The 17533-nt window shown below is 54.9% G+C and overlaps 1 protein-coding gene across 5 annotated transcripts in view; it reads right to left on the bottom strand.

Annotated features, from left to right (window-relative positions):
* The window catches only part of ST8SIA5 (ST8 alpha-N-acetyl-neuraminide alpha-2,8-sialyltransferase 5), a 55487-nt gene that overhangs the window by 21699 nt on the left and 16255 nt on the right, over window positions 1-17533 (bottom strand). For 3 of the 5 annotated variants that reach the window (XM_058692201.1, XM_058692203.1, XM_058692200.1), the window contains exons 2-3: window positions 16052-16159; window positions 13634-13786 (exon numbers count right to left, since the gene is read on the bottom strand). The exons of 1 other annotated variant lie outside the window; for it this stretch is intronic. In XM_058692201.1, the coding sequence (XP_058548184.1) occupies window positions 13634-13786; window positions 16052-16159 (261 nt within the window). The remainder of the gene's footprint in view (window positions 1-13633; window positions 13787-16051; window positions 16160-17533) is intronic. One more of the 5 variants, XM_058692202.1, reaches the window with a different exon arrangement.

Genomic DNA, 17533 nt, shown 5'->3' with positions numbered 1-17533 from the left:
TATTACCCGGTCAAATACATACAGCACAATGCCACCCCAGCAGATGACCTAGTGGGAGGGGGTACCAGGACCTCGGGGGCCCTCTGGCTTGATCGCCGGGTGGTTGACTACTCAGAGCACCCCGCTATCCCAGGAGTGTAAGCCTTTACGAGGCATGAACTCATCATGGCAAATCATGGCATTCTGAAGCAGGCTGGGTTCCAAACTAGTGGCTGCAAAGGAGAAAGGAAGGGGGGCGGGGGGGACGCTCTGAGTACTGTGTCCTTCTACAGCTTCCTGTGATCAGCCCCTGCCGGAGGCAGTGCTGGGAGTCTGGGCAGTGAGACCCAGACTTTCAACCGGTCCTGCCCTTTCCTGCCCCTTTCTTCTCCCCTTGGGCAAGTGCCACATGGGGACAGCCTCAAACATGGCCAAGATCTTCTGCTTTTGCTACTCATTAGCCCCCTTGACTCTCATGCTCACACCGTGACTGGGTGAGACTGACGTTTCTTTCTCCCCATTTGGCAGCTGAGAACACTGAGGCTAAACAGATAGAGCTCCAGGGCACACCAGCAGTAGGGCAGGGTCAGGCTCGGGCCGGGTGCCACCACAGAGGGGCACACGCCCTTTCCAACACCGGCTGGCTGGCTCCCCCAGCCAGAGCCACCTCGGGATCCCTTCCGCAGCTCCACGCAGAATAACGCCAATTTCGGCCAGCGCCTGCCGAGCCCTTTCCTCGGGCCACACACTTGCCCTGGATGCGCTCCCTTTTCATCTTTAGAACCAGCCTACGAGGCAAGTGACCATCGCAAGCATCCCGAAGAAGCCCCAGGGGTTGACTCGTTGGCCCAGAGTGGTAGGTGGCAAAGCTGGGGCATGAACCGACACGTTGACTTGAGGCTGCTCTTGTCCACGCTCCACCGAGGACAGCTGGTGGCCCCTGAAAAGGGCCCTGTGGCCTCCCGCAGCCACCGGGTGAGGAGACCTTTAAAACACCCTCCTCGCACCTGAAGTTTCACCAGCCCAGGGCAGGAAGAGGGCCTGGGTGGGGGGAGGGTTCCTGCAGACCAGTTCACTGCTGGGCTCGGCCAGAGGCAGGACGGGGCCTCTCCTCATGGCCTCTCTCTCTCTGGAGTGGCCTCTCTCTGGAGCTTGCTCAGAAGGGGTTGGGCAGGGGCAGGGGCGCCTGGGTGGCTCAGTCGGTTGAGTGTCCGACTTCGGCTCAGATCATGATCTCTCAGTCTGTGAGTTCGAGCCCTGCGTTGGGCTCTGTGCTGACAGCTCAAAGCCTGGAGCGTGCTTCGGATTCTGTGTCTCCCTCTCTCTCTGCCCCTCCCCTGCTCATGCTCTGTCTCTCTCTCTGTCAAAAATAAATAATTTAATTTTTTTTTTTTTCTTTTTAAGAAAGGGCTGGGGCAGGGCCGCCTGGGTGGCTCAGTCAGTTAAGTGTCTGACTTCAGCTCAGGTCATGATCTCACGGTTTGTGAGCTCGAGCCCTGCATTGGGCTTTCTGCACTCAGCATAGAGCCTGCTTTGGATCCTCTGTCCCTGTCTCTCTCTGCCCCTCCCCACCCATCTCTCTCTCTCAAAAATAAATAAACATGGAAGGATGGAAGGAAGGAAGGAAGGAAGGAAGGAAGGAAGGAAGGAAAAGGAAGAAAGACAAAGAAAGAGAAAGGAAGAAAGGAAGAAAGCAAGAAAAAGGAGGAAAGAGGAAGAAAGAAAGAAAAGAAAGAAAGAAAGAAAGAAACAAACAAACAAACAAACAAACAAACAAACAAGGCGGGGGCAGATTAGGCTGGGGGGTCCCAGAACCGCTCAACACCACAGAATCAAGAAACCTGTGGGTGAACAGCCTGAGACAGAAAGTTCTGGAGAATCAGAAGTGAGAGAGGTGTCCCAGGGCTGCTCCTGGGGGCCCTGTGGGCCATGACCAACGATTGAAAATAAAGTCATTCTTCAGCATTCCCCAGAAAACTTCCCAACACGTGGTGGCCATTACTCTACATGTGTTCTCATGGACTTTACATGAACAAACTCATGGATGTGCTGCTTTAGACACAGAAAGGCATTTTACCCAATAAACTGGCTTCTTTTTAAAAATATTTGTATTTTAAATAACTTCTATACACAACAATATATTTAATACTTTAAAATATGTATTTTAAAATGTTTGCTCTTAATTTTCATATAATTTAATAGTTAAGTTTTAAAGTTATAGTTTTAACTAATTTTAAGTAATATTTTTAAATATTAAAACATTTATTTATTTGTTTAATGTTTATGTTTGAGAGACAGAGAGAGAGAAAGAGAGAGAGAGAGAGAAAGAGAGAGAGGGTGAGGGGCAGAGAGAGAGGGAGACAGAATCCAAAGGAAGCTCCAAGCTCTGAACTGTCAGCACACAGCCCGGCGTGGGGCTCGAGCCACGTGAACTGTGAGATCATGACCCGAGCCAAAGTTGGACGCTTAACCGACTGAGCCACCCAGGCACCCCAGATATTAAAACATTTATAGAACAAATTGGCTCCTATTTACAAAATGAAATTGGCTCCTTGTTCTCACGTCTTAAAAGAATTGAAGCAGCGTTAATAAGAATTAGGCACTGAGGATTCCCAAAATACCGCACTCCCCCTCCCCTTTTCTCTCTGTTTCCCTTATGTTTCGAAACTCCTTTCTCTGTCTTTCTCATCTGGCAAACCCATGTTGATCCTTCAGTACCCAGCTCAATGCCCCTACTTGTGTGAAGCCTTGTCTGACCCCCGGTCCTGGGGTCCCTTTGTCTCTTAGTTAGAGGAAATAACATTGTATCATCATAGTCTGTTTACATATCCGTTTCCCCCTTGCAAACTGTGTTGTGAATATCTCAAACACGGGGCCTCTGTCTTTGCTACCTCTGTACCTTTTGCGCTACAGGCCAGAAAGCTAAAACCTACATTTGCCAGACTCCCTTGCAGCTAGGGTTTGGATATAATCTAGGTTCAACCAATCAGGAGCATTTGCACGAGACTGACTCAGAGCTGGGTTAGAGGTGAACAATGACAAGGCTCCAGGCATTGTTTTGCGAGTGCAGAATGTGGCGGAAGGGCACAGGGCACGGCTCTTGGAAACTGCAGGCTTAGCAGCACCTTCTTGATTACATCAGGGGCAGCAGCTTTCACGGTGGCCCCGTTTCACGGTGCAGTTCGGGGAGGCTCAGCCTTCGGTCTTTCTTCAGCTTTCCCAAAGATTCCGAGCTAGCCGTGCCCTAAATAAATCCCTTTCTGCCTTCACTAGCTAAATGGGCTCTGTTATCTGCAATTAAGAACAAGGGGTCAGCATGAGGCCACCAGAAAAGCCTGCGACCTTGGCTGTAACTCAACATCATTTTCCAGTCACACAACAGTAAGTGAGGTGTGGCATCTTACCACGGAGATCAGTGTTTGCAACCAGAGCCAGGGCCACTAGGTCCTCTGGAATCCACTGGGTCACCTGAAGCCGTGGTCTCAGGCTGCCGCTAAGAAAAGCTCCAGATTCAAATGGTGCAGGGGTTATTTCGGGGGAGACTTAGCCCAGAGCTCTCAGGGGGTTGGGGGTCTTACAGACACATCGTGGACATGCCTCTAAACCCAGCTGTGTGACTTCGGTAAATCGCTTCCCCTCTCTGGGCCTCTTCTTTCTCCTCCTGAAAACAATCGGTTTAAACTAGGTGGTAGCCAAGGCCCCAGCCAGCACGACAATATGATCCCAAGTTTCCCTGTGTTTCCCACTCACTAACCAAGCCAGAGTGAGACACAGTTTGTGGATGAATGATCCACCGACACGAGGAAGAAGCTCGCGAAGATCAGCCAGCCCCTCCGCCGCCTCCATGAGGCCATCCCTGCCTTACCTCTGCCAGCCTCCACTCGGTCTCCTGCTCTCCTGAACCCCCAGCCTCACCCATCCAGGGAACCAGGCAGTGCCGTGACTCCAAATGGTCTCGCGCCTCGTGTCTGGTGACTATTAGGTGGACAGGCCTTCAGGACGGGGTCACGTTCTTTCTCTGCCCCGCCCCCCCCCCCCCCACCCCCCGGCCCAAGCCACCCTAGGCCCATCGGTTTTGTGAGCCTTAGTTTCCTCATCTGTGAAATCCACACACGAGAAAGGGGCAGTGCACGTGTGACAGGGCTGAGGTAAGATAGCGATGAGAATTTCACGGAAAGCCCCGGCACAGTGGCTGGCACGCAGCAAGAGCCCAAGAGATGTTTGTTCCGCTCTTTCTCCTTTCTCCTGCCATCAAAGGACAGGAGTGGCCAGAGAGTCAGCGACTTGCTTCTGGACCTCAGCTGGCTGATGGCAGAGCTGAGTCAGGCACGACGAACCTCAGGAAGCTTCTCCGCCATCTGGACCGGCTGGCGTCCTCCTTCCGCTGCTACGGGTAAACCTCTCCCCTGCCACCCTGCGCATAAAGCCCATGCCGTGTTCTGCCCGGACATGGGACTGTCCCTGATCACCCAACTCTGCGGCAGACTCCGTGCAGAAGCTATGTGTTTCGGATGCTTTAACATCCGGGGCCTTGTTGACCCTGCGGCTAGCCAATCCCTCCAGACGGTAACCTCCCGTGAGCGCACGTTTCCTACGCAAACAACCCAATCCAGAGCTCATAACCCGCCACCACCACTCCTCTCACATTAAGGGCCTCTTTCCCCCTGCCCTTATCTCATCCCAGGACCAGGTACCACACAGCTAGGGACAGCCCTTAGGCCCCAGAGTCCACCAATCCCTGTGCCTCTGACTCAGCTGTTTCTTCCCCAGAAACCCCTGTGAAGGCTCTTGCCCACTTTCCCCTCTCACCCTCTCTGCCTCCTGACCAGCCCTGGTGGCCCCCTATGTGGCCTTTCCGGTGTGACGTGCCTCCTGTGTCTAGGAAATCTGTGAGTATAAAGTCTTCCTCCGTCGTGGCATTGACTCCCACTTCCGTGGAGTCTTGCCATACGTGACGATACCGAGCCCCAGCTACCCTGAAAACACCCCACGTGGTGCCTCAGCCAAGTTGTCAGAAGCGCCCCACACCGGGGTCGACAGCCCCAGGTGTCCTGTCTGAAAACGGAGCCAATGGCCCTGTTCCTGTGTCCATCCTACCCGGTTTTGAGCCGTGCTGCTTCGTCTCCGTCTCTAAAGCTAACACTCGAGGAAGCAAGATCATAGCAACCGCTGCCGAGAGCCCCCCCCTCCGGACTCCGCTTCTGACGGGACACCCAAGGACTGCGTTCTGGAAAAAGCACGGTAATCCCTGTCTGGCGGGGACGCAGACTTTGATGCGGACGTCACAAGTGATGCTTCCATCTCCTTGTGTAATGACGTGGGAAGACGCTCCCAGGATGATGCTGAATGGGAAACACAAGCTACAGCACTGTGATCTCCCGAAAGAACGGTATATACATCTGTGAATGCACAGGCCGCAGGGAAGGGCCCTACCAAAGCACTGATGGGCGGCTTCTTTGAATAATGGGATTGTGAATGACTGTTAAAATCCTTTTCTGTACTTTTGTAAGTTTTCTGTAATGGAGTTATGACTCTTTCGCTATTGGAAAGCACTAACAGATGCCCCTTTATTTAAGTCCTAGATCTCCCACAAAACAGTTCGACCTTCCCGTCAAACTGCCAGAAGACTGAGAGAAGCAGTCTCTCCAACTTTCTGAACTCCACTGGCCTCTCAGGGTGAGTCAGTCACTGTCTCTTTGTCCAATTCTCGAAAGCCGATCTCTGCCCGGCGCAAAGGGAGGGGCCCCGGCATCGCATTCGGCACCTCACGGGTATAAATAGTCATGGCCGCTCAGACCAGATCATCTCAGATGCCACTTGGCTTCCGGCAGTCAAGTCCGGGGCGGGCGCCAAGCTGCCTCCATCCTGCCCCCTCCTCTGTGCCCTCAGGGACCACGGCGGGGGGGGGGGGGGGGAACGGCCAGGCAGCCCAGGCTGCCCAGCCAGCAGGTGAGAAGACAAACTCAGAGGTGACCACAGCAGTCCTGCGTGTTAGTTTCCATCCTCCTACCCGGACGCGGCTCCGGTTCTGCAGGCTGAGGAGGCCTCTTGTCAGCATGGCCGGGGGCCCTCACGCATCCCTGCCAGCCTTTGTCCATGAGCCTGCCCCTCATAGGGCCCTCCTGTTGGTCTGAACCCTCTCGGGAGCTTCATCAGGACCATGGGGTCTTTTTTTTTGTTTTTCAAGCTTATTTATTTATTTTGAGAGAGAGTGAGAGAGCACAAGTAGGGATGGGGCAGAGAGAGAGACAGAGACAGAGAGAGAGACAGAGAGAGAGAGAGAGAGAGAGAATCCCAAGCAGACTCTGCACCACCAGCACAGAGCCTGATGTGGGGCTCAAACTCACGAACCACGAGATCATGACCTAAGCCGAAGACGGATGCTTTACCGACTGAGCCACGCAGGCACCCTAGACTGTGGGGTCTTTCTTGGAGGTCCCAGAACTTGAGCCCCAGCAAGCACCTGGCTGGAACAAGATAAGGTGCATGCATGCAGCTTTCTATCTAACACTGCCCCTCGTCCCCGGGTGCTGATGGTGTTCAAGAGGACAGGAGCCCAAGGAGGTTTCTATGTCCTTCAAGAGCCTCCACCAGCCCAGAGCAGGGAAGCGGCCCCAGCTCAGCAATCTGAACCCCTGCACTCTTCTCAAACCTGGTACAGAGTTTCAGAGGACCACAGAGTGGTTTATGTATTCCATACTGGGTAGGAATACAGTGAGGGTATGGCACCTCTGTGCAAATTAGGAAAAAGTACCTCTTTCTCCAGATGAATTAAGCCACATGCCAGTCACATGATTTATCAAGTGAGAGTGAGCTGGATGTCAACCCTGCCTGACCCCTTGGCTGGGTATCTTTGTGCAGTGCCCATCCTGCACAACTGTATGTGGCAGTCTGAGACTGGACTGTTTAACTTTGTCTTGTTTAATTCTCCCGACAGCCCTACGAGGACAGGCATTGTTTCCCCATTTTTATACCCAAGATTCAGACTGTAAGTGGAAAAAGCAACTTGCCCAAAGTCACTCAGCTCATAAATGGGGGTGCTGGAAAGGGGACCTCAGGCTTTTAGGAGCCCAGAACCTATGTTCTTCAGTGACTGCAGTGTACTCCCTCTCCCTGATTCTGACAAGCCATGGTTATGGGGGGGTGGGGGGGATTTCTCAGCGAGCAACCCCCTCCCCTTCAGTGAGCTCCGTGCTATTTCGGGGCCAGAACAGCTGCCATCTCGAGACAGCACGCTACCCGTCAGAGCAAACGCACAGAAACCAGAGTCTGGAAACTGCAGCCTGACAATTCAGAGGACTGTGGCGTCTTCTCATATAGGTGCAGAGAGAACCAAGAAGAGCTGGGCTGTCAACTGCAGGTCACAGCTGCCCAGAGGAGACACTCCCCCCTCCCCGGGTGGTAGAGAGACCTGACTCGGCCCCCTGGCTGGATGCTGGCTCTCCCTGGGCCACCATTTCCTCATCCATCCGTGGGAATCTGCAGAGGGGGTTGAAGGATCAGAACGGAGAGCTAAGAAAGCCTGATGTTCTGAATACAACCCTTGATAGTCCCGTGATCCATCTGCTGTCGGCACAAGCTTCCCTGGAGGGTCGTTCCTGGCATGCGGTGGGGGCTGGGGGGTCAGGGGCAAAAGCCTGTTGCCACTCTTCCTTTCTACCCCCCCACCCCCGCCCTGTGGGTCTGCAGGGCCCCACACCCAGTGTGCAGACAGTCCACGCAAGAGTGCACGCGCAGGAGCCTTACTTTCTGCGCTGCACCAGGGAGCCCTGGAAACCTCCCCTCTAAAATCCGGCCCAATCACCCGGCACACCTCCACGTGTCTAAACGAGCATGGTCGGCCTTCCACCCGGACACCGCCCTACTGCCCCTCTGCGCCTCACCACCATGCCCCAGGGGCCCAAGCTAAACACTGAGACCTACTGGCCTCCTCGTACTTCCCCTCCCCTCCCCACCCCAGCTGGCCACCTCTGCTCCCTTCAGGGTCCTTCTCTCCCTCCCGGCACCAGGGGCGTGAATCGGTCCTCTTTTCCCACTGGAGGGTTGTCTCTGTCGGGAACGCTCTTTCCTCACTGTGTCTTCCGGGCCTCTACCTGCTTGCACATCAGAGGCCAGCTTCCTGGCAGCCTTCTGCGTTCTGCCTCGAACGTGCCTACAGCCCCCGGCACGCTCCCCAGCTCAGTCCTTAGTAAACTGGACTTTGTGCAACTCCCCTCAATGGATGGCTCTTCTCCTCTTTCACTCACCGAAGATTTACTGATCCGTTGCTACACGCCAGGCACAGTTTCAGGCCAGGATGCACTGACGACCAAGCCAGATACAATCCCCGCCCCCCCCCACCCCCACCCCCCGGCCCTCCTGGACTTCCACGAGAGGAGACAAATGAAATATTAATGCAACATAGTGCCAAGTAGCAATGAGCTCTATAAAAGTAAAACAGGATAGGGGGCTGGAGGGTCCCTGGAAGGCTGGTAGGAGGTCAAGGAAGGCCTCTCTGAATAAACAGAAATGGAGCCCTCAGCAGGAGTGCAGGAAGAGCATTGCAGACAGGGAAGGGCAAATAAACACAAACACCCCGAGGATGGAAAAATCCAGCGGGCTGCAGAGACAGGGCAGTGGGGGCGGTGGGGTGGACAGGCAGAGGACATGAGGCCGGAGGGGCGAGTGGCACCGGGTCAGGCTGGGCCTGTGGGCCCCTCGATACAGCCGGGCGTTGAAGCAGAGGAATCGCACGGTCTGATGGAAAAGTTCCCTCTGGCCGCTGCAGGGAGGACGGACTGTAAAGCGACAGCAGACAGGGAGACGGGACTGTTGCCGCCTGAGAAGAGGGGGGATTGCACAGAGTGGCAGCTAAGACGTGGGAGAAGGCGACAGAGCAGGAAATGGGTTAAGGATAAGCTGATGACAAGATCTACGCAGCGACAAAGAAAGAGAGAAATCAACGGTAACTCCTAGGAGTTTCGCTTGGACAGCTGGTTGCATCACAGAGCCATTTCGAGAGGAGGGAACGATGAAGATAAACAGCGTGGGCGGAAGTCAGAAGCCCCTGGGCCACGGTAAGGCTGCTGGGACTCTCAGACATTCGGGAGGACATCGTAAGTAGGAAGTCAGCAGTCCAGTGCAGAGACCAGGATTAGAGATACATGTTCCAGAGTCAAGGCACAAAGGGCGAAGTGAGATCTCAGAGGAGGGCAGAGCACAGAGGGGCACGTGCAGTCAGCTCCGACATTCAGATGGTGGCAGGGGAGAAGGGGCCACGGAAGGAGACTGAGAAGGGAAGTCTGTGGGAACAAGGAAAACCCGGAACGCCCAATGCCACAGAAGTCAAGAGCAGAGAACATTTCCAGGACAGAAGGGTCGGCTCTGTCCAGAGCTAATGGAGGCCAAGGAAGAGGAGGATGGATGAGGTCCTGCTGCCCTAGCAACCAGATGATCATCAGTGACCTTGACCGGCGCAGATTCAGGGGAGCCGGGAGGCAGACGCCCCACTGGCATGGCTTGAGGTGAGGACGGAAGTGGGAGGTGCTAGACACGGTCACCGCGGGAGTCTGCGTGATGAGCAGAGTGAGTGCCCCCCCAAACTCACGTACTGAAACCTAACCCCCCAATGTGATGGCATTAGGAGGCGGGGTCACTGGAGGGCCATTAGGTCATGAGGGTGCAGCTCTCACGCATGGGATCGGTGCCTTTATAAAAGGGACCCTACAGAGCTCTCTCACCCTCTTCCCACCAGGCGAGGGCACGGCAAGAAGATGAAGGTGTGCAAGGCAGGGTGGGCTCGCATCTGACCCTGAACCGTGCTCTCCTCCTGATCTCGAACAACCAGCCTGCAGAACTGGGAGGGACAGTCAGTTGCGTGTGAGGGACCCGCCAGAGGAAGAAGGAAGAGATCCGAGTGCTCTGTAGGAGCCCCAGTGGAGGGTGAGGGGGGGAAGGTTTACATCTGTACAAGGAGGCCTGCGACGGGAGGACAGCCTCTGTGAGCCCCATCGCCCCATCACCCCCGCCCCAGCACAGTCTTTACGGCCATCAACCTAGCAGGTGCAGGCCGTGTGCATGGCTACGTGGAGTGCGAAACTGGGACGGCCTCGGGCGCCTTCCTATCCGGGAGCCCCCTAAACTGCTGATCACGGGTGCAGGCTTGGTCCTCCAGCCTGACCCCACTCCCCTTTTACTTGCCATTCTGGGAGCAGACCTGGGGGAGGCCCTGGCAGGCACCTTTGATCATCTGATCTGGACACAAGGCTCAGAGAGAAAGTCCTCATACTCAGCCGTGAGTCAGGATGAAGCTGGGGCCTGGATCTACCCAGAAGGTCCTCTCAGGGGACCCCACCACTAGTGCCTGAACAAGGTGACAGTTCAACGGATGAGGGAACTGGGGCACAGACCCATGCACCCAAGTGGTCATTTGCCCAGGAGACTCAATTCAGACTCAACCAAGGGCCACAAAGCTCGAGGGCCAGGGGGACTTTACCACACGGGACACCACCTCTTGATGAGTCCCAGGATGCCAACGACCTGGCCTCCACGGACAGCCTCCTGCCTGTTGGCCACCAGAGGTCCACGTCAGGTACGTGGGAGGCGATGCGGAAGCTGCACCATCTTTGTTTTGCTTTTCCAGCACCCAGCCCAGAACATTCTGCCAAACCTGATTCCCCAAATTCTTCCCAGCTGGATGGAGCCCGAGAGAACTCCGGCCCTCTTTTTATTTATTTTTTTGTCCTTTCTCACAGCCTTAACAATTGACCGGAAAGGCTGATGCTAAACCAGACTGCACTCACGAGTCAGGTGTGTAGGGCGCAGTGCACGAACATTCTTTCCCTCGGGCTAATCTTAAATTTTTTTTTTTTTAACGTTTATTTATTTTTGAGACAGAGAGAGAGAGAGCATGAACAGGGGAGGGTCAGAGAAAGAGGGAGACACAGAATCTGAAACAGGCTCTGGGCTCTGAGCTGTCAGCACAGAGCCCAACGTGGGGCTCGAACCCACGGACCGCGAGATCATGACCTGAGCCGAAGTCAGATGCTTAACCGACTGAGCCACCCAGGCGCCCCTCCCTCGGGCTAATCTTGCCCCCAAGGGCTCCTCTTTGAAATGTGGAGCCTCCAGGAGCAGGTAGAAGGAAGCATTTGTCAGGGGTAGCAGTCAAGAAAGCACTAACCACAAAGGGGGTGGGGGAAAGACACAGAGGATAAAAGGCGGCAGAGAGATGGCGGGGAGGGGGGCGGTTGAGAGACTCTAGAGAGGTACCCGAACACCCGACCCTACCCGGGTTGACCTGTCCACAGTCCAGAAAGAACAATCCCTCCGTCTAGCACGGGCTGTCAGTCCGGGGAGTCTGGAGTCACACGGCACATGGTGTGACCAGCTCCATCCCCCATCACTTTCAGGGCCTCGGTTTCCTCATCTGTAAAATGAGGGCAATGACAGTACCCGCCTCAAACACGGGAGAGGGGGATGAAATGCAGGATGGGGGGCAGGCGCCCAGCACAGCGCCGGGCACCCCGTCAGCCCCCGGAGCACTTGGCCGTGGGCATCGCCTGTCAGGATGCAAGCCCGATTCTGCCCCCCACGGAAGCACCTCTGACTTCCACACTGAGCTCTTGGCACACCCACCATCCGTGCCACACAAATATAGTACCTGATTACACACTGTCTTGAAACAATTAGGGAGGGGCGCCTGGGTGGCGCAGTCGGTTAAGCGTCCGACTTCAGCCAGGTCACGATCTCACGGTCCGTGAGTTCGAGCCCCGCGTCAGGCTCTGGGCTGATGGCTCGGAGCCTGGAGCCTGTTTCCGATTCTGTGTCTCCCTCTCTCTCTGCTCCTCCCCCGTTCATGCTCTGTCTCTCTCTGTCCCAAAAATAAATAAAAAACGTTGGAAAAAAAAAAAAATTAAAAAAAAAAAAAAAAAAAAAAAAAAAAGAAACAATTAGGGAATAGCTGAATACAGCATAACACAATGCGAAATTGAATGCCAGCTCTGAAAAATGACAACCCCAAACCCTGGACGGCAGAGGCCGTGCTGGACACGCACACAGACCTCACCCCAGAGCAAAGGGCTCTGGCCCGGGCCCTGGGCACTCAGCTGGCTCGCTCTTCTGCGGAACAGAGTCTCTCGTCGCGTCAGTTTGGGGGCTTTTGCTCTTTCGTCCCGTGGCTGGTGATACCCTCCCCCCCCCACCACTTGGGAAGTCCCCTGCACCCCAACCTGGAAGCCCAGCAGCACAGGAAGAATGCTCTCCCAGGAACGGGCAGCTTGGATGGGCAGTGGCCTGGGGCCAGCTCTGCTCTAGACATCAGAGGGAAAAGTTCCTGGAATCGTCTTTGCACACCGGCTCTTGCCGTACCACCCAGACCAGGAGGGCCAGGAGAAGGGCGGATGAGGCCGGCCAGTCAGGGCACCTGTGGGCTGTGTCTGAAGCTGGGGGGTCCGGAGGGCCCTGGAGATGCACGCACAGTTCTTGGGATTTGGGGGATACCTGAACAAACACGGAACTGTGTACGTGCACTTGCTGGAGAGTTCTCCGGCGTGAAATGATAGAAGCATTCCTCTGTGCAGGTACTTCTTATAGAATATAGAGAGGCTATCCAGGAAAGCTTCAAGGAGGAGGTGAGTGGGAGGTGGATACTGGCAGGATGATAAGGAATTGATGTGGGGCTGGGGTCCAGCTGGCAGCAGCTGAGCCAAGCCCTTTAATGCTGCAGCCACAGGCCTGGCTGACAGTCAGCACCTGTAGGACTGACTCCTGCCCCAGCGGCCCTCAGCCCCTCTGACCCGGTCCTTTCCCTGGGACAGGCGGAGGCAGTGGAAGCAAAACTGCCCACCCTGCAGGACCGTGACCGCCAAGGGCGCTGCTGCCTCCCTGGCCCTCTGGGTGGTCACGGGGAAGGTGGGCGGCTGGGCCGGGCGAGGTGGCTCAAAGCACTGAGCTGGCCATGGAGGACAAGAGCTCTCCCTCATCCGCGTTCCACAATCGCCACGATGCTCTGTGGGAGGTGTTTGGGAGGGCTTCTCAGTCAGTTACTGCACAAGTACACAACCTGCCTTCCCTGCCTTCCCTACTTCTTAGCCGTCCCTCTCTCCCCCTCCCACAGCCTCCCTTTCCCCACCCGGCTGCCCAGAATGCCCAGACTTCCCTACCACCTGCTCTCCTCAGATCATTCCACACTGTGAACGAGTTTGTGATTCAAAGTGCGGCCCCTCTGGGGATTAATTTTCAAAGCCAGTACCAGAGACAGACTGATTCAAAGGAATAGATCTCTAAGGGAGAATTCGGCCACACTGACATCTAAGTGTGCTTTTTTACCAATAGCCTTGACTACGTGCCTGCTTAATTCATTTCGTAATTCAACTAACGTTTACTGAGCCCTTTCCACTTACACACTGGCTGCTGAGAATTCAGAGGTGGAGAAGCAAAATCACTGTTTAGTGAGGGAGACAGAAACATAAACACATAACTGGAACGTGATGAGAACTGTCTTCTAAGATCTTCCTGCTTGTTCAAAGCACCCCACTTACATAGCAGCATTTGCTGATTAAAAATTATCCCTATCGGCCCCCTAAAGCAGTTCCTCTAAGGACTCCTATTGGACACTTTTAGACCTGCACTTGAATTAATAAAGCTATATGTCGATGTATATTTTACGACTCACACACTTTCCAATTTGGCCCGGCCTTCCCCGGTCTTCTCCTTGGACAACACCTGACCGCAGCCATTAGGAGCTCTATCTGGCCTGGGTTTTCTGTGTGGTCTTATTTGGAGCTTTCCAGACCGATCGCTTGGACCTGCTCCTTCTCCTGGGCTCCTGGTTGAATATACAATTTATGAGTCATTCGCTTTTTTTTTTTTTTTTTTTTTTTTGCCTCTTCTTGTCCTCTGGTTATATATGGTAACTCCTGACTTTCCCTTCCAACCGTGTTAATAATAAATAACACACTTCACCACACTCAGACACACCACACAACTATAGCGAGCAAAATATGGCATACGCACTGAATTACTCACTAGGTGAATAATACCACGAGGCACAGCACATGTTCCATGCGTGGAGGGCTGTTCACTGCAGTGATGTGTTTTCACCCGGAAGAGCACTTTCCACAGCAGCGTGAGCTCCCTCCCCAAGCCCTGCAAATCTCCTGCCAAGAGCTGTCCTACCAATTTTAAGGACGGCAGAAGGGCAGAAGCTCCAACGTATAGTCCAGTTCTAATTACATTAACCATTATTTCCGACACGTGGGAACTGTACATACTGTGGTTTCTCACATACGTAGTAGCTACTTTGCGGGGTCAACCAGAAATTGGGATCTGACCCTGGGATTGTCCCAGAAGAAGTGGGGATGCGTGGTCATCACATTTGTTCCATGACCAAGGGGGCTCTGGGTCAAATGGCAGCCCTCCAGGAGGAAATCAACTCAGCTAGCTGGGGAGGATGTGGAACAAAGGGTGCCTTAGCTCCAAAGCCAAATGGAAGAGGCCAGCAGTGACCCTGACCCTGGGGGATCCTGGGTGAAAGGGGAGGGGAGGCTGGCCTGGGTCACTGGGAGGGGGAGTAGTTAAGAAAGGAGGTGGGAGGGAAGCAGGACATGGGGACCGAGAAAGTGTAGCAGGAAGAAAGGGAGGGGAGAGGAGGTGGGGCAGGGAGGCAGAGAAATTAGCAACAAAATGCAGAGAAAGGAGGAGAGAGAAAGGCTGTTACAAGCAACCGGAAAAGGAGGAAACAGAACTCTTGCTGGAGTCTCCCCTCCCCCCGGAAATGCCTGTGCCATCTAGCTCAGTTCATTAGCACCTTCCAGCCAAACCTCTCCCAGGGGGTTCTTCAGAGTCCTTCCCAGGAAGGTGGACACCTAGACTGCACCCCGCCCCCCCCCCTCCCCCCATCCAGATGAGCGAGTCACGAAAGGAAACGGAAAGACCAACACTGGGGGCTCAGTGCTTGGAAGGGGCAAGTCTGGACTCCCTGCTCTCACTGGGTGACAGCCCAGGGGCCCAGCAGCCGGCCAGGGCTCCTACCACTCATATATGGAAAGAACCGTACTCGCAAAGGCCAGGATAAGACCAGGTCCCCGAGGCTACCCCACGTCCTAAGGCCTGTCTGTGGACACTGCCCCGACTGATGTTTTTCTGACACTGGCACCCCTTCTTTACTTTTTCAGAGCATTGAACAAAATCACACATATTGCGGGGGGGAGGGGGGGGGGTTGTCCCTGAAAAACACACTACTTCTCCTCTGTGGGGTCAGTTTAATGTTCTGATGTCGAAATGAACAACAACAAAACTCAGGCCTCTTTCCAGGGAAACGGACCTGAGAGTTAGCAGGCACTTAGAAATGCAAAAATTAAGGGACCAAACGACTTAATTGGCCCCTGGAAACCCTTAGCTGGCGGTTCCAGCCACACCCAGCTCTGAGCAGAGAGAGTTCTGCCAGTCTGGAAGAATTCCCCACGACGCCTTCCCTGCCATGAGCGTGCCCCACCTGAGGATACTGTATTTTCCTTCATTCAACAAACACTGAACTCGGGAATATACAGAGTGCCCTTCATTACTGATTGAACTCCAAACACGGCAGCAGAGCAAGTAGAAATATCCATGTGACCGTATGAATGTCAAATGTCAGCACCATCTTGATGGGAATGGCTCTTCCCCAGTCAAGGTCAGCCCCGCCTGGGGGCAGAGTAGGAACCGCCTGCCCAGTGGGATGTCAGAGGACCCGAAGCCATGCCCAACATCCAGCCCTGAGGCCACCCACACACCTGCTCACTCTTGTAGGCCGACATCCGTAATCCTTGTGGCAGGGACAGAGCCGAAGCCCCCACCTCAAATGAAAGCTCGAGACCCAGACTCCGCACCCCTTCCAGCTCCAGTCAGAGAGGGGCCAGTGAGTCCCTACCTTGTGGTTGGGTCTAGCCCTCACCCCTCACGGCAAAGGAGACAAGGCCGATGCCAAAAGGCAGTAAGCTTAGGGCCTGCTGCTTCCCTGAGGGTAGCTCTGGGGCGGAGCATGGGGCAGGGGCTACGAGGTCACCTCAGGATGGGCCTCCCCCCTCCCTGGTCACTCGCCGGGGGTCTGTACCTGGAGCTGGAGTCACTGCCGCTCTGCACTGCCGGGTCGTCCGTGACATTAAAGAGCCCCGTCCAATTGGCCAGCTGGTCGCCACTCTGCCAACCAAACTGGAGGCTTCTGGCAAGAAAACGAGGCAGTCGGTACTCAAGGCCCACATGCCGGGTTAAACCCATCTACCACAGAGCCACTTTCTGTTGTACCAAGTGACACATCGCCTTGATCACGCACTCGCTGGAGACAGAGGTGACGTCTACCCACGAGGATGACTGACGGTAACAAACCACAGCTCTGCTCACTTACATCCAGCACCCCCCCCCCCACCTTCACCTCTGCCTGCAGAGCTGAGGTTACGTGCTGGATACACAGGGAAATTGAGCCTTGGCGAGGTCAAGGTCATAGAGCTCTCCTACCTCCTGTGTGGTGCGTCCCTCCACCCCCACCTTCTAGAGACTTCTACCAGAAGAGCTCCCACCTGCCAGCACTTTGCCGTCCTCGGGGGTCAGGCACGCTGCAAAGCTTTTAATGAAGTCTGGCTCTCCTGGTCAACACACCTGGTTATTTCCGCTGCCTGCCCAACCCTGACTGAAATGATAGCAAAGGAACGGACAAGGCCGCGAGCATGGAGAGGTGACAGGAGAGGCCAGCCGCAGCACCGCGCAAGATGAAAGCAGATGGGTAACTAACTCCCTCAGACCTGAGAGAGTGGAGCCCCGTTTATGAGGGGCGCATCTCTTCCCCGTACACAACTCAAGAAGGCTCTGAAACCGGGGGGCCGGGGCCCCTGAAGGCAGGAGCGCGGAATGGGGCTGAAAGGCCGGGGACCTAGGTTCATATGAGGCGCCCATGGACGCTGTGGCATCGGCCTGCCCACCCCATGGCTGTCAGGAGGCCGCGCCGCGGGGAGCTGACCCACGGAAGTGCCTCAGTTCTCCTCATTCACGGACAAGCTAATCTGAAACCCACCTGCCCCACACCCCGCCTCACCGGTGGCTATGGTGGGTTTGCGGAGGGAACCAGACCAGGTCAAAAAAAGGAGTGGGGGGGGGGGGCATGGAAAAATAGGGCTTGGGTCACCCGATCGCCCTAGCACAGGGCCTCTCAACCTGGTGCTGCTGTCATTTGGGGCTGGGTCATTCTGTGGTGTGGGACTGTCCTGTACATTGTGGGGGGGCTGAGCTGCACCCCCAGTGTCTACCCTCTAGATTCCAGGAGCACCTCATCTTCCACCCTCCCATTGGGACGATCACAAATGTCTCCGGTGCCGCCAAGGCAAAATCCTCCCAGCTGAGAACCACTGTCCCAAGACAATGCCCTCCTCACAGGGCTCCAATGAACCTTCTGGAGACTGGCTTGCCCTTAAATATGAACGGGCGGTGTGAGAAAAGCTTGAACTTCAAAGTCAGAGAACAAAACAAACAGCAAAAAGGGGGGAGACTCAGGGGAAAAGAGATAAATGAAAGAAGAAACAAAATTTTTAATAAAAACCCTTAA

Source organism: Neofelis nebulosa, chromosome 11 (genome assembly GCF_028018385.1).
Source record: "Neofelis nebulosa isolate mNeoNeb1 chromosome 11, mNeoNeb1.pri, whole genome shotgun sequence".
In the NCBI taxonomy this organism is placed as follows: Eukaryota; Metazoa; Chordata; class Mammalia; order Carnivora; family Felidae; genus Neofelis; species Neofelis nebulosa.
This window is presented reverse-complemented; position numbering and strand designations above follow the sequence as displayed.